The 15,652-nt window shown below is 43.0% G+C and overlaps 1 protein-coding gene across 3 annotated transcripts in view; it reads left to right on the forward strand.

The window, feature by feature from the left end:
• The window catches only part of GALK2 (galactokinase 2), a 175,626-nt gene that overhangs the window by 50,538 nt on the left and 109,436 nt on the right, over positions 1-15,652 (forward strand). For all 3 annotated transcript variants that reach the window (XM_075531291.1, XM_075531289.1, XM_075531290.1), the window contains exon 5: positions 1,221-1,367. In XM_075531291.1, the coding sequence (XP_075387406.1) occupies positions 1,221-1,367 (147 nt within the window). The remainder of the gene's footprint in view (positions 1-1,220; positions 1,368-15,652) is intronic.

Below are 15,652 nucleotides of genomic sequence, written 5' to 3' on the forward strand. Positions count from 1 at the left end.
CAGCAGGAGTGCGTCAGCTTATAACATGCATTTCTGGAAAAGTACATCTTCGATGACTTGAAGTTAAAGAAGAGACACGTCAACCGAACTGCTTCCTTTGTGCTGCATGAGTTTTGCCAGCTAGAGGAAAAGAACCAAACGTAAATGTATAATGAAGAAACAGTAGAGCCTTACATTTTCAGACTTTTATTGTTCCTTTTGTTGTTCCAACTAGTTTACTGAATTTTTTCCCCCTCTAGAATAATATATATGTTGAAATGCATAATCAGTTAATGTAATAGCATTTCATACTTTGGTGTTGAGTCTTAGGACTCTGGATTTATTTGTAATCCTTTAGCACCAAGGTGATTATGTGACGGCATCCTAAATGTGTTAGTCCCTGAGAGGCATCCGGGGAGCCTGCTCATCTTTTTGGTGGGCTTTCCTATTTGTAGACGTGGTTTCCCTGCTTTGTTGGGTTCTGCATTCCTCCCTGAGACTGATTTTGCATTTGAGTCACATGAAAATGACCTTTTGGCTAAATTGTGTCTAGGAATGCTACTAAGAACCCGATTTTCCCTTTCAGCTGACGCACATGAAGTCACAATGGGGCTGCACTGGCCCGGGTTTCTATCTGCAGTGATGTTCTCAGTCAGAGACCTGAGCCCTACTTCCGGCTTCCTATCTATTTGAAGTGTGATCTCAGGAAAGCCTCTTACTGTCTTTGCACCCAGGTGTGCCCATCAGTACAACAGAGCGGAGAGCATTTTTTCTTAGAGAACTTTCGGAAGAAAGACCCTCCATGAAAGCAAGCTCCTGCGTGGGTTAAGGCGTTTACAGTCACAGAGACTAGCCTCTCTGATAAGTGTGTGTTTCTTGTCCTGATCTCGCACACCTGGAGCTATAATTGATGGGTTTTTTTTTCCCTACATCCATTCACAGTGACTGATGTTCAAGACAGAACATTCAAGATGCGTCCAGAAAATGGATCAGTAGGTGTTTTTGGGTTTTAAAAATTATTTTTATTTATTTTTTTTAACAAAGTGAAAAAGCAATCTCAGTTGAGCCATTAGTTGAAATGTCCTGTCTGGCCTCAACTCACTTCAGTTGCCTAAATTGTTTTCATAAGCTGTCAATGAAGTTCACGGATAGACTTCAGCCCGGTGAGGAATGGGAGCACATTTCCATTACTTCCTGCTCTGACCCTACATTTACCAGTCCTGTTTCTCCTCTATTCCTAGGAACACTTTGGTCTTAGCAACCTGACTGGAATGAATTGCCTGGTGGACGGGAACATCCCCCCCAATTCTGGCCTCTCCAGCTCCAGTGCCCTAGTCTGCTGTGCTGGCTTGGTGACACTCACCGCGTTGGGCATGAGCCTATCGAAGGTAGCTAACGCTGAATGGTGCACGTCTCTTTCAACAAACCTCTTTGTTTCAAAGTCATGGGCAGCCACCCCTTGAAGTCACAATGCTTTTGTTGGAAAAGCTTTGACTTCCATGCATTGTCATTTCTCAAGATCTCCTTCTGAGGACACCACTGTGTGGTAGCCGGAGCTTTCCAACCCTGGAGCACATCTGTGAGCGAGTGTATGGAAACACTCTTGTGTGAAGCGCGGAGCTTAAATCCATGCATATATTTCCCCATCACCTCATTAACAAGTTAAATTTAGAGCAAGGAATGCTAGGCCTCCTAGTTGGGGTCTGCTATTTTCACGCAAAACCTTAAATGAAATATTTGACACTTGTGGGGAAGAAGACCAAGCAATAAAGGGACAGAGTAGCATTTCTGTTTATGCTAGCAGCAAAGTCACTTAGGTAAACATAAAAAACAAACAAACTTCATTAGAGAGAGGAAAAGCTTATTTAAAACAGACATAAATCTTGCAGGAGGTCAGAAAGCCTCTGTAAGTTCACATAAATGTCTGACTTTGTGGTTCAGAGCAGGTCTGCTCAGCGTTCATTAATGCTTTGGAGTTAAAAAAATTTTTTTTAATAAGATGCTGTCATTAGCTCTTTTTTTCCTTTTAGGCATGTACTACCGTGTTGATAAACACAGGCTCGGCTGTGGGTAGATTAGGAGAAAATAAGGCACATGCTTACTTTCATTGACGCCTGTTTAAATATTCAGTTTCAAAATGTTATGTGTTGAAGGAAAAGGATACAGGAAGGGGAAAGCAGGAAATTCACATTTTTCCCCCTCGTTGTCATCTGGACAAAACTAAAGCCAAACCCTTTGCCATCAAGTCGCTTCCGGTTTATAACCACCAGCTGCCAGTGAGTCAGTTCTGACTCACAGGAACCCTCCTGGCACTGCGTGATTCGGACTCATCGCGACCCATGTAGACGGGTAACTGTAAATGGGTAAGTTGTATGCTCTGGGAGCAGAGGAGCTCAGATTGTGAGAGCCTAGGGCATCCAAGTTGAGACACCAAGAATTCAGAGTCATAGGGGCTAGTCAAACAGCAATAGCAGAATGATACCATTGATTAGACTTGATAAACACGTGTCAGGAAAAATAAACCCCATGGGGAAATAGCTAGATGGAAAAAGAAACTGCAGTGAGTACAATTCCGTAGGCGCCATTGAGTGGGCTCTGATGGACAGTGCTCCCGTGGTTGACAGAATGAAGGACTGCCTGCTCCGGCACCTTGCTCATAATCTGGACCCTGTGGGAGCCCGTTTTTGCAGCCACTGTATCAGTCCATCCTTCTCTAGGGACTGGTCCCTCCTTGGTAACATGTCCAAAGTACACATGATTGTATGTAACATGCCCAAAGTACATTATGATTGAACTTCCCCTAAGACAGATATGTTTGTTCTTCCAGCAGTCCGTCACAGTATATTCATTATTTTTGGTCAACAGCATAATTGATAATCATCAATTCTTTTCCATTTTCTCTTATTAATTGTCCAGCTTTCGCATGCATGTGAATCAACTGAAAATACCATCGCTTGCATAAGGCATGTGTCAGTCCTCCAAGGGATATTTTTATTACTTGGCACTAAAGATCAATAATGTCCTAGTATATTATAACATGATTAGACTGTGAAAGCAGTATACTCAGTGAAATAAGTCAGTTACATAGAGAAAAATATTGTGTGATTCTCTCAATGTGAGGTGTCTAGGATAGGGAGTATATAGATAGAAACCATTGTATCCAAGAGGTTTTCAGGGCAGCTGGGTGGATGAGAAGACTCACTGCTTAGGAGATACCAACCTTCTGCTATAGGTGAGGAGACATTTGGAAATGGATGAAGGCAATGCTTGAACAACATGATAAACATAGCTAGTGCCACTTGATGGTACCCTGAAGGACGTTGACATGTCAAATGATTTGTTACATGTGCATCACCAAAGAACAAAGGAGCCAGTGAGCTATGCTGAGCAATTCAGACTTCAGCCTGATAGCAGTAGGGGAGTTGCAGGGTTTTAGAAGAAAGTGACATGAGTCTGTCTACATTTTAGAAGGATCACTCTGGCCGTCTTATCAATTCTGGGTTTGAGGGTAACGATATTGGCAATATGGAGACGATGTGGACTAGGAACGTGACAGGCTGAACAGAAATGTACAATAAACTCAAGGTACCTCTCGGATTGAACCAATGATTCGCTCTGGGTGGAGGGGCCAGCCGAGAATCACGTCTTATGCCCAGATGTGGCTTGGTGTGATTCTGAAACTGAGGGATGTAGATGGAGAAAACAGGTCTGAGGGGAAGGGGAAATGTTGAATGTGAGGAATTTGGGGGTAGTCTACTAAAGTTACCTTGTATTGAGTTATAGGGAAAAAATGCCTCTGAAGGTCAGGAGGGATATCTGACTTGAGATAGTTGGTATGTGACTCATTAGTATATCAGTGGTGGTTGAGGTGACATAAATAACCCCCAAACACAAAATATCTGGAAGTGGAGTGTAGGTAGCAAGATAAGGAAGATTAAGCCGGGGCTCTATCAAACATGAACACTGGAGACCAGGGCAGAGAGGGAGCTGTCCATTGGAGAGACTGAGCAGTCCTTGGGAATCGGAAAACCAGAACGTGGAGAGAACAACAGAGACAAGGACGAGAAGGCTTTCTGAAGGGACTTTCACCGGCATCAAAGGGTGCTGATAAGTTAGCAAGACAAGGCGGGAGATGCATCCATCGAGTTTAGCAACAAACAAGGTAGACACAACTTTGGTAGGGACAGCTCAAGATAGGGGCGGGTTCAAGAGCCTGCGTTAGCAAGGAAGGGGAGAACACGAATCAAACCAAGTCTGGCTGTGCATGGAAAAGAGATGATATAGAGAGTGTGACGTCAATGGATTTAGTTTTTTTAGTGGGAGGAATGCTCAATCTTATTTTTTGCATTTCCCTGGCTTTTTGGTAGGGTGGCTATCTAAGGGGGAAAAATTAAAATGAGAAGGAACATGTGAACCATAAAAATGAATTCTGGAGGCCGGTGCCGTTTCCAAAGTAAAAAATCCCAACGGTCTAATGCCTAGAGCTCCGAGGTGACCCTGGCTTTCCCTGAAACTCTACCTGTGATGACGATGCTGGTATTTCCTAGGACTGAGTGTCCTTTCCTGGAGAGTCCTTGCTGTACTGAGAAAGACTCTGTGCCTAACGGACACGCCCATGTGCTCAGATTCTTAGAAGACAAACCAGCTGTGTATGTAAAAACGTTAGCATTAAGAACACAAGGACTGTAGGGATGAGCTAATTTAAAATATTCTGGATACGTCATTCAGTGGCACGGTAAGAAACCCATGGCCCATGGCACATAGAATAGAGCTTGAAGATGTTTTCATGAAGAAACTGCTTACAGAAGTGTGTGCAGGGCCCAGGGAACCCAACAGGAACCGTGAAGAAAAAGTCATGGGACTTCAGGAACTGTGATTGTAGTGCTGGCTCACCAGCAAAGCCTCCTGGCAGGGAAAGAGGGAGGCAAATGGGGTGAGAAGGGTGGGGAGGGGAGTGAAGGGAACTGTCCATAAAGAACAGGCTCTAAAGATAGAGAGGAGTGTGAGAGTGGAGGGGCAGTGGGTTAGCAAAAAAAATAACCAGCCCATTTGACAAAACTAAGTCCTTTGAGAATGTGGGTTACTAGCTCCCTCTCTAAGTGTACCTCATTTTAATCACAATTTCTGTGAACGGCCTGTGATAAGCAGCTCTAGAACTTGTTAATTCATTAATAAACTAGAAGCAGCATGTCTGAAATGAGCAAAACAAGATGGCCAGGCATCCCAAAAGTCTGGCAGCCAAGAATGGCGAATTAATGTGACCAGTAGAAGAGTATGTTGTGGTTTACTAGAGAGAGAGAGAGAGAGAGAGAGAGAGAGAGAGAGACAGAGAGCGACCCCAAGGACATATTTAGTCTTTGTTTCACTGCCCCTCTTCCAACCATCCCTTTTAAGGATCATCCCTGAGCAAAAGGAAAAACAAGAAAAGAAAGTAGAATCTCCATCTTTGTTGAATCAAGGAGACATAAATAACTACAAACCACAAGATACAAGGATGGAAAGTGGATGGCAGAATAGTGCATGACTTAGCAGAGAGAGAAAGGTCAGAGCTAAGTGCCTTGGGAGGGCAATGCAGCTGGGAAGTGAGCTGACTCATTCCATGGCTGGTGAGTGAGGCCGGCTCAGGAATTAGAAGCACTTGGTATGTATCACAGAAGGCAAGATGATATGGTGGGCAGTGATTTATTTGTCAGTCTTTCTGAGGAGCAAACCAAGCCCTCAGAATCCCACGCTTCCTTGTCAGTCAGGGAATCATTTCCTTCCAGCTTTGCAGGAGCCTCTGGAAAAATGATCAGGGATCTTCTGGACTTAGGGGACACATAGACACTGCAAGAGGCAGAATGGAATTGAGAAATACTCCAGGACATTCTGCACCTAAACAGTGAACTTCCACTCTCCTGGCCAGTGCTAGCCCATAGTAGCCTCTCTACTCCAGAGATATGGGACGGTCCTTGAGAGAGGAATGGGGCCATCCACAAGAAACACCTACTGATTCTCACGTGTGGTGACCCACTCTCCCCCAAATTGTTCAGCTATTCCCTGACTTCATTAAAAGTTCATTTGCCAAGTTTCTTATCAGCATGTTAGTGACTCTTAAATATGATAAGACATCAAAGAATAAGCAGGCTTTGAAAGGAAGGGTACACTGGAACAGAGATCAAGCAAGTCTAAAAAACAGAAACAAAGGAGCACAGAAGAAGCAGAGCTAATGCTGGGAGCAGAAGAATGCACCACAGAAACCTGAATGTTTTCAGACAAGAGAAAACCTTCAAAAACAAAGATGGCTAGTTTTAAAAACAATGGAATAGATAAAAGGTGAGTGGTTTTGGATATTAAAATCTGATAGTTGAAACAAATTCAGTACAAGGACTGGAAGAATCCATTGTTAAAGTAGGTGGAAAAAAGAGATGGAAAGATCTCACACTCATTGCTACCAAGTTGATGCTGACTCATAGATAAAATAGGAAGAAAGGAGACAGACAATAAAAGAATGGTGTGAACATTATGGATCAATTCCAGTGAGCCAACATCCAAGTGGAAAGAAGCAACAGAGAAAACAATGACTTGAAAATCATTAAAAAGAAAATTTTTTCTTAACTGGAAATGTGACTTCTCAGATTGAAAGGGCTTATTGGGTATTCAGTAGGATAAATGAGAAAAGACCGAAGCCAAAGCAAGCATATCCCCTGGGCATCTCAACACATGTTGGAGAACAGACGCTTGAAGCTGGTTGGGAAAAGGCAAGAGAAAAGAGAGGAGACCCAATACAAGAATGAAAACCAGTGTCTCCAAAAGCCAGATGGAAGCTGTCAGGCACCAGCAATGTCATCACATTATGAATAGGTTTTAGGCTTGGATGACCGTCCATAGGAGCCAGGAGAATATGAGAATAGAATAAGGGCAATCTCAAACATGCAAACCCTGAACCAATCCACCTCCTCTCCATCCTCAAGCATGGAATCCACCAAAAAAGCCTCAAGCGTAAAGCAACAAAGGCTGTGACCAACCTGGGCATCAAGACATGGCCCGGGACACAGTGGAGGGAAATCCATCTGACAGCCGAGAACACCAGCAGAACAGATTAGAACCAGAAGAGGGAGGCGGAGGGAAGGAGGAAAAAAAAGGATCGATACATATGACATTTGGCCACATGAAAAAATGAATTGGGTGAATGTATAGAACTGTATGGGTATGGGAATGCTTATGTAGATATTCAAATAACACGAAGCAAAGGAGGAAATGAGACAGTGCTTATAGGAAAAAATAATTGTAGCAGAAAAGAAATGAATAATTTTTATATCTTTTGACTGAAAAATGAACAAGTTTTAATAATTAACACACTGAATATGGATTTAACCAAACCTTTGGACTCACTTTGTTCAGGAGGTCTGAAAGGGGTGGGTATACACAGCTAGATGCCTCATTGAACATAACTGGAAAAAAGACTCACTTTCATAGAGTCGGTAATGACTCACTGTGACCCTATAGAACTGAGTATACCTACTCTATACAGTTTCTAAGACTATAAATCTTTATGGAAGCAGATAGCCTCATCTGTCTGTGAATCAGCTGGTGGGTTAGAACTGCTGACCTCGCAGTTAGCATGCCAATGCTTAACCCACTGTATCACCAGGGCACCTTATTATATGAAAGCAATAGAGGCTAGGAGAGAGTAGTCAGGAGATAAGGTTTTTTAAACAGTTTTATTGGCACTTAATCCACATATTGCCTAATTGAAGAGTTCAATCATATCAAGAAGAATGATACCATCATCACCACAATCAATCTCAGAACCCTTTTGTTTTCCTCTATGATTAAATCTCCTTGAAAATGAGTTGTGTAATCATCCTCAGTTCTAGTGCTCCCTCCCCTCTCCCACCTTCATTGCTCACTCTGGGAATTCCCTCACCCTCCCTGTCTCCCCTCCCCTTTCCTCCCCTAGAAACCCTGGATCAGTTCTTATCTCTATGCATCCAGTCCTTCTGTGCTTCACAAACCGAGAACCCCGACAAACAATCTAGAACAAAAACGAAATGAAGTGGCAAGGATAAAGACAATAGTAATATAAAAATAAAAATACAAACAATGAGTAAGAAAAAAAAAGACCACCATCAATATTTAAAGATTCAGGGAAGAAGTTTTTGTCATTTAACAAGCAAGAAATCCCTGCACCTAGAACAAATTCCCGTTGGGTCTAGAGGGAGGTCAACTGACCCAGTATCAAGTGTGATCCAGCATAACCAGGATTACAGTGATCTATGTTGAATAGTCAGGCTGTTCCACACCTTTGCCTGTGGCTAGAGGGGGATCTGCCAGAGGTGTAATCGGACTAGATCCTCTGCAGATTGTTTTTGAGCCTCCCACTGTTCTCCACAGCCTTTCACAAATGCTTCACGATTTTAGCTCTGATACTTTTCTCATCACCATATTTAATTTTATTATTGTCATCTTTGGATCACACAAGCTAGTGGGCTTCTTCCATGTGGATTTAGTTGATTCTTCACTTAGATGGCTGCTTGTTTGAATACAAGTCTTTAAGACCCTAGGCACAATTCCGATCGATAGCCGGGCACCATCTCCTCTCTTCACCACACTTTGCTGTAGCACCCTTATCTTCAGTGGTCATTTCATGCAGGTAAGAGTAGTGAGCAGGGCTATGCTATTAAAACTAATTGTTCTTGGCCTGGGGCTGGAGTTCCATGGGGGCCCAGAATCCATCTGGTTGTCCGTAGGATATGCATGACTCAGGAGGAGATATTGTTTTGCCCCGATATTTGGTAATCTGAAGTAACCTACAAAGCAAGATTCAAGAGTAAAAAGTATTTTCCTGTAGGTACACACTGCATGGGGTTTGGAAAATGGACCAAAAGAAAAACCAACCTCACTGCCCTGGAACAGGTTCTGACTCACCGCAACCATGTACGACAGAGGAGAACTTCCCTCCGGGGTTTTAGGCTGTCCATCTTTAGGAGACCATTCTCTGAGGAACAGCTCGAGTGTTGGAACTAGGGACCTCACAGTTAACAGTGCAGCATTTAACCTGGGAAACAGATGGCATCTTTAACAGTTAAGTCTGGGGTGGAAAGGTGTATAAGACTGGCTTCTACCCACGAACTGCCCCCCCCCCCAGCCCCCCTACCTGCTTTGTGGAGGTCTCGACTTTGAATTCATGAGATAGTGTATTGAATTAGTGATGCTCCGATGACTCACGTTCGAGGACTTGGGGGAACTGTACAGGAATAGTCTAAGGAGGAGAAACCCCTTTTACCTTGGTTGATGAAAGTCGAATGACCAGTATGGAGTAGTGGGGCAGGGAAGCATCCTGCAGATTATCTTTGTAAGAACAACGTGTGTGGCTCAGAATGGCATGGAGTATAATTGGGCCTAAAACCGCCCCTTGCACATTGCAACTTCGATGGCAATGGATTTGGGTGGGAGGAACCTGGGAAGCTCATACGGAGGCAGCAGGAAACCTGTTTACTATTGGGAAGCTTGGAATAGTACTGACTTTGGGACAGAGTGTTTCCTTGAGAAACTGGGCTCAGCTGCAGTAGAAGTTTCCTATTTTAAGTCGTGGAAGCAGTGTTTCAGTGGCATTTATTTGTTCAACAAATAATTACTGCCAGGCACGTAGGGACACAACTGGACAGCATTGACAAAGTCCCTGCTTTTATGGCACGGATACTCTGGTGATGGCCGTGGGGAGATAGAGGACAAGGAGTTATGCAAATAATACCTAATACACCAGAGTGAGACCTTTGAAGACAAATAGACTGTAGTAAGGGGAAGCTGCTCTTTTAGAAAATGCGGGAGTATTTGATTAGAGATCCGAATGAGGTGGCTGCGTGGCTATCCAGGACGTGCTGGGCACAGGGAGCAGCAAGTGCAGAAGTAGGAAGACGGAGGCGGTCCAGCACTGGCAGGGTGCAGTGAGTGAGGCGCAGTGACGGAGGTGAGCTGAGAGCGGTGGTCAGGGGCCATGCTATGTAGAGCCTTGTTTGGATTTTACTCTACGTTGAGAAGAGAACCTTAGTAGGTCGGAGAGCAGAGACTCGTGACGTGTAAATTGCACTGATGGAGTTCTTTCAGCTTAGAGGGCCACACTGTCGTAGATACCAGGAGATTTTCAAGGAAGGGAAGATGGTCTTGACACCAAGTCCTGGGAGGGGGTCCAAGGGCATTTGCGGCAGAGAGTAACTTTGAATGTATTACAACAGCTCCCTGAGCCAGACTTATCTGTGTCAGCTGAGCCTTAGCAATTCTTATGCAGCCTCATGAAATTCCTTTACAATTTGACTTCACTACAGGGATGATTTCTAGTCGGTAAGTCCCCGAACAGATTGAGTGAACTGAATTTCAGGATCAAATTAGCTGTGTAGACACGGGCTGATACTCTTAAAATCTATACCGTGCGTGAGAGCTTTGAGGTTGAGAAGCGTAGTAAGTGGAATGTTCAGAATCCGGTGCCAAACGTGTCCACGTTCTCACTTTCCTAAGCTTATAAGGGCCATTTCCTTGAGAAAGTTTAAGGCAGTATTCGTTCTTTGCATACAGCTGCATGTAAATCCAATACTTCTTGGCCTTCAAAAGGAGACCTTGTGTGTAAAAAGTAAAGACAGTGTGCATTATCAAATAAAAGGGACCTCACAGTTGTACAAGAGTTTAAGCCATGATTTGTATGTTTGAATAGCATTTTACTACGTGGTATAAGGAAAATCAGAAACCAATTTGCACTGTCACTAATTATTACGTGTAGAAGCCTTACAAGGACACTGTTTCAGTTTGCTTAGAATAACAAAAACCCCATCCATGTAATGGTTAAGGAAAAGAGTAGTTGAAGACATTCCAGGCAGATCTCGACTGTTAATGAGCTACAGTAGCTGGCCTTAAGAGGATGGTAAATGTAATCTTTGAAGAGAATCTCTGAGCTGAGGGTGGAGCATGGATCGAGCCATGCATTTACCGGAACAGCAGCCAGGGGGCGCTGGACGCCCTGCACGGAAATCTAGTTGAAATTTTAAGCTGACCTTGTTTATATGCAATATGTTAATACATAACCATTCGCAGGGTTTTATCAATAAAAAAGAACGGCAGAAAAGAATGATGTTCCTCTGAGTTATGTGGGGTGGCATTTATCTTCTTAGTAAACGAGGAGGCACGGACTCCGAATCCTTTATTTAATGAATTTGACTAGTTTGTATGCCCGCGACGCTGTGGCTAAGCTGTTTGATTGCAGGTTAGAAGGCTTGCTTTTCAGACGTTGCGTAGGGTCATTTCTGATTTCTTTCCATTTCCCCCCAGAGGCTAAATACATGTTTACTTTTAACGTAAGCCAAGGCAAACAGCACTAATCAGGGAACCGTAGATTGGAGGGGCATGGGTCACTGTTTCCAAGTGGTTTCAATTGTAACCGCTATCGCTGCAAACACGCGCCCACAGACTTAGAGGGTGAGTTGGGAACTCTGTTGGGATCTTTAGATCCTGATCATTATTAGGTCACTGTGTTTTCAGGCCTCCAAACGTTGACTGGCACTCAGGAATAAGTTGCATTTTTCCAATATTTAAGGAATTAACTGGAACAATGCAGGGGGTATTAAGTACACCAAATATGTGCAACCCCCTTAGCTCCTACACTTATTGAATGTAGCAAAAGTAATAACGAAAAAATAATAGGGATAAGTAATCTCTCTACTAAAGCCAGACATGTTTGTCTTCTATTTGTATATATTTACTTTTCATCGAGATGGTAGGCATTTTGGTCGAGAGGTAGCCTCTGCTGACCCCCAGGCCCACGATTGCTCGACTCCCAGGACAATGGAAGGCTCTGGATCTCGTCCGTCTTGGTGATCAGTGTGTTCAGTAACTGATGGTAGCCTACAGTCCTGGGCTTCTGCAGGAGGTGAGTGAGATGACCTGCTCTGTTACCTTCACAGTGGCCAAGAGTCCGTTGAATTGTCTGGCTACATCCAGTTCTCTGATCTCTCCTGTAGCTAGGGGGCCTGGGGCAAGGTTAGGCAAAGAGCTTAGCAAGAAGATAGGTAAGGGAGGAAAACATTGGTAGTCAGGAAAGTTCCCAAGTGTTAGAAGTTTCGGGTCTCTAGGTGGCTCCTCCCGCTCCCTGAGTGTGGCTCTTCAACAGGAAGGTAAAGCAGAGAGAGAGAGGAAGTTCCCAGAAATCCTCACGAGGAGGCCACGTCCCCAAGGAGGTACCGACCTGATTGAAAGGCTAGACTCCACTCCTATACTTTTATATATCTTCAAGTTGACATGAAATTATATAACTGCCACAGTGCCCAAAGGTAAATAGTTTCTGATTGAAGTTGCTTGGATTCCACCTCAGATCTATGTGACCTAAAATACATGCTATTTTAATTCCCTAATGCTATTATCTATAGTATAATGTAGTCTGCCTCACAGACCTAAGGAACACACGGAGATGATGTCCAAACCTAACGTCTTATGATCCTCGCACACCTCTTAATATTTGGAAATGAATTTAAAATTTCCATGGGCATAGTAAATAATGGTAATTGAATATATTTTGCAGCAGTTTGACAGATTTTGGGTTCATTAGAAATGTCAATCAAAAGTAACTGAAAGATTCATCCATAGACTATGAAGAGAGAATACTCCACACCTGCTTTTGTGGAGCCAGCATAACCTTGGTGCTAAACTGAATATAACACCTTGATATTATACCTCAAAAGAATATTAAAATAAAATAAAGTTCTAGGTCAGTCTCTAGATCCAAAAAATTTGGAAAAAAATATTAGTGGATTGAATCCAGCAATATAATAGGATAACACATCATGGCCAAGTTTTGCCCTCCCTCCGCCCACCCCCCCCCCATTTTCCAATAATTCAGAATTGTTTTAACATTTGAAAACCAATTAGTGTAATTTAATTGCATTAACAGAGTAAAACATGGTCCTTTTGATACATGAAAGGAAACAGTTGATCATAGCTGAATGAGGATGCTTAAAATGAGGCTATTTACACCCATGTTTAGAACCGTTTTAGGAGACTAGAAATATCGAGTTCAGTGTAGTGACTGAAGGTGGTCACTGTGTAGGGAAAAAGGAAGGGACAGGACTGAATGGGGACGTGGAGGGACCTTTTAGAGTGCCGACAGTGCCCCATTTCTTGACCTCAAGGGTTTGGGGCAGTCGAGTTGGTTCGGACGCATAGCCACCCTGTGTGCCACAGAACAGACCGCTGCTCAGCTTCTTCCACCATCCTCACAATTTTTCTTATCTTTGAGCCCATTGTTGCAACCGCGACCCTTGGATACAGTGTCTCATGTTTTGGTGACCCCCTAGCCATAAGAGCATTTTTGTTGCTACTTCATCACTGTAATTTTGCTACTGTTATGAATTATAATATAAATACCTGATACGCAGGATGTTCAATTTTCATTGCTACAAATTGAACATCATTGAAGCATAGTGATTAATCACAAAACAGTATGTAATTATATATTGTGAAATATTTACGTGTCTCCCGATGGTCTTAGGCGACCCCCGTGAAAGGGTTATGCGACCCCCAAAGGTGTTGCACCCACAGGTTGAGAACCGCTGCTCTGTCTTACCAAGCACGATGCCCTTCTCCAGGAATGGGGGCTCCATTGAAAAACTGCCGAAGTACCCGAGATGAAGTCTCACTATCCTTGTCCCTAAGGAGCAGTCTGGCTGAACTGTTTGCAAGACAGATTTGTTTGTTGTTTTAGCACTCCTTGGCTCTTTCAGTATTCCTCACCAGCACTGTAATTCTTAATGGTGGGTACTTAGATATTCCTTTGTGACTTTATTGAGCTGTATTTCTCTGCTCTATAGAATTTCCTATGAGTCAATTGGCTTGATTGTTGTGGCTATTTTTTATGCTTGCACACTTGTCTCTGTATGTCATATGCCAATAAAAGTACAATTTATTTCAGCCCGGGAACCTTGAACAGTTGTTGGAGGTTGTTTTATGAATCCTTTCAGAAATGTCATAGTCAATGTAATATTTACTCATCCTCCCTTTTGTGGTATACACAGAGCACTAGCTAGATTCCACTCCTACCCACTTCCAGGCTTTTCTTTGCCGCCGAAACATCTAAACTGAGCCTAATTTTACAGTAGCACATACGCATTTACTGGGTTCTTTAAACATGTGCCTTGTTTTTCTGTTGTGTTGTAGTTGTTGGGTGTCCTTGAGCGGGTTCAGTCTCACAGAGACACTCTGTACAACCAAATGGAACACTGCCTGGGCTGGGCCTCCGGCACAATTGTTCTCTTTGAGCCCATTTGTGCTGCTGCTGTCTGTGTTAGTCCATCTCATTAGGACTTCTTTTTCGATGACCCTCTACATTACTGAGCACAATGTCCTTTAGATGGCACTTTATAATTTATTCTGTCCCTATTATAGCATTTCATTTGTTCCCAAGGTCACGTATATCATTGAGTTTCACACTGGCTATTTAAAAAACATGAATATTTCATGGACATAATGCACATACAATACAGTTTAATGGTCCCATCATATGAAGAAGAGCTATGTGATCATCACCACTGTCAATTTCAGAACAGCTTCTTCTTTCTCCCACTCGTTGTTGTTAGCTCCCCATTGCCCCTAACCTCCCCCTCAGTAATTATGAATCTAGTTCCTGTCTCCATACATTTACCTACCTTGAATTTCATAGACATGAAATCACACAAAACACAAATTGGAAGCAAACAATAACAACAACAAAAACAGCAACAATGACAAATATAAAAAAACCCCAGAGAAACGTCAATCAAAATGACTGCAGAATCTATTAAAACCTGAAACAACTTTAAAATGGGTCAGCTGGAGATAAAATCAAAGGTGATACATCTTCACCTCACTACATTTGCTGTAATTGACTTTATAATGTTCTCTGTCTTATAGCAAGGCTGTTCATATTCCCAGACTATGATCAAAAGACCTTCACCAGAGGCTAATCCACGCGGGGACCTGCAAAGGGATTTTGCACTTTCCCTGACATCCATAGCCTTGTGGAAAGTCTGGTGTGCTCTTTCCCGGCGGGATGAGTTGGTGCTTCCCTTAGATGGCTGCTTGTTTTACGACAGGCCTGAAGACCCCAGGTGCTATTCTTTCTGAGGGCCAGGCACCATCTGGCTTCCTCCCCACACTTGGCTTTTGAACCTGTAGCTTCAGTGATCTCTTCAGGAGTAAGGCCACGTCATAAGAATTTATTGTTCTTAGATTAGGGCTAGAATTAAGTTTGAACCCCAAAACATATATCTATTGTTTATATCTATGGTTCATTAAAAATAATTTTATTGGGAGCTCTTATAGATATTGTAACATTCCGTAGTTCAATCACATCAAGCAGTATTGTATAATTGCTACCACAATAAGTTTCAAAACATTTTCTTTTACCTTGAACTCCTTGACATCAGCTCCCCTATATTCCCTCCCTCCCCCAGGAACCCTCTTTTTTCCCCTATAATAGTTGTTTTTTCCATATCCGATATATCCATTCACATGCAAGTCTGTTGTTTGATCTCATCGAATGGGGTTATACAGTCCCAATGCTATCGGCTCCCAATTTCCCCCCTTTCTTCCCGTGCCCATCCCCCTGGAGCATAAGGCAACTTTATTGATAGTGCCATTAATTTAGCTAATGGTATAGAGTTTAAAACACTGT

The sequence above is a fragment of the Tenrec ecaudatus genome, chromosome 14, assembly GCF_050624435.1.
Source record: "Tenrec ecaudatus isolate mTenEca1 chromosome 14, mTenEca1.hap1, whole genome shotgun sequence".
NCBI lineage: Eukaryota > Metazoa > Chordata > Mammalia > Afrosoricida > Tenrecidae > Tenrec > Tenrec ecaudatus.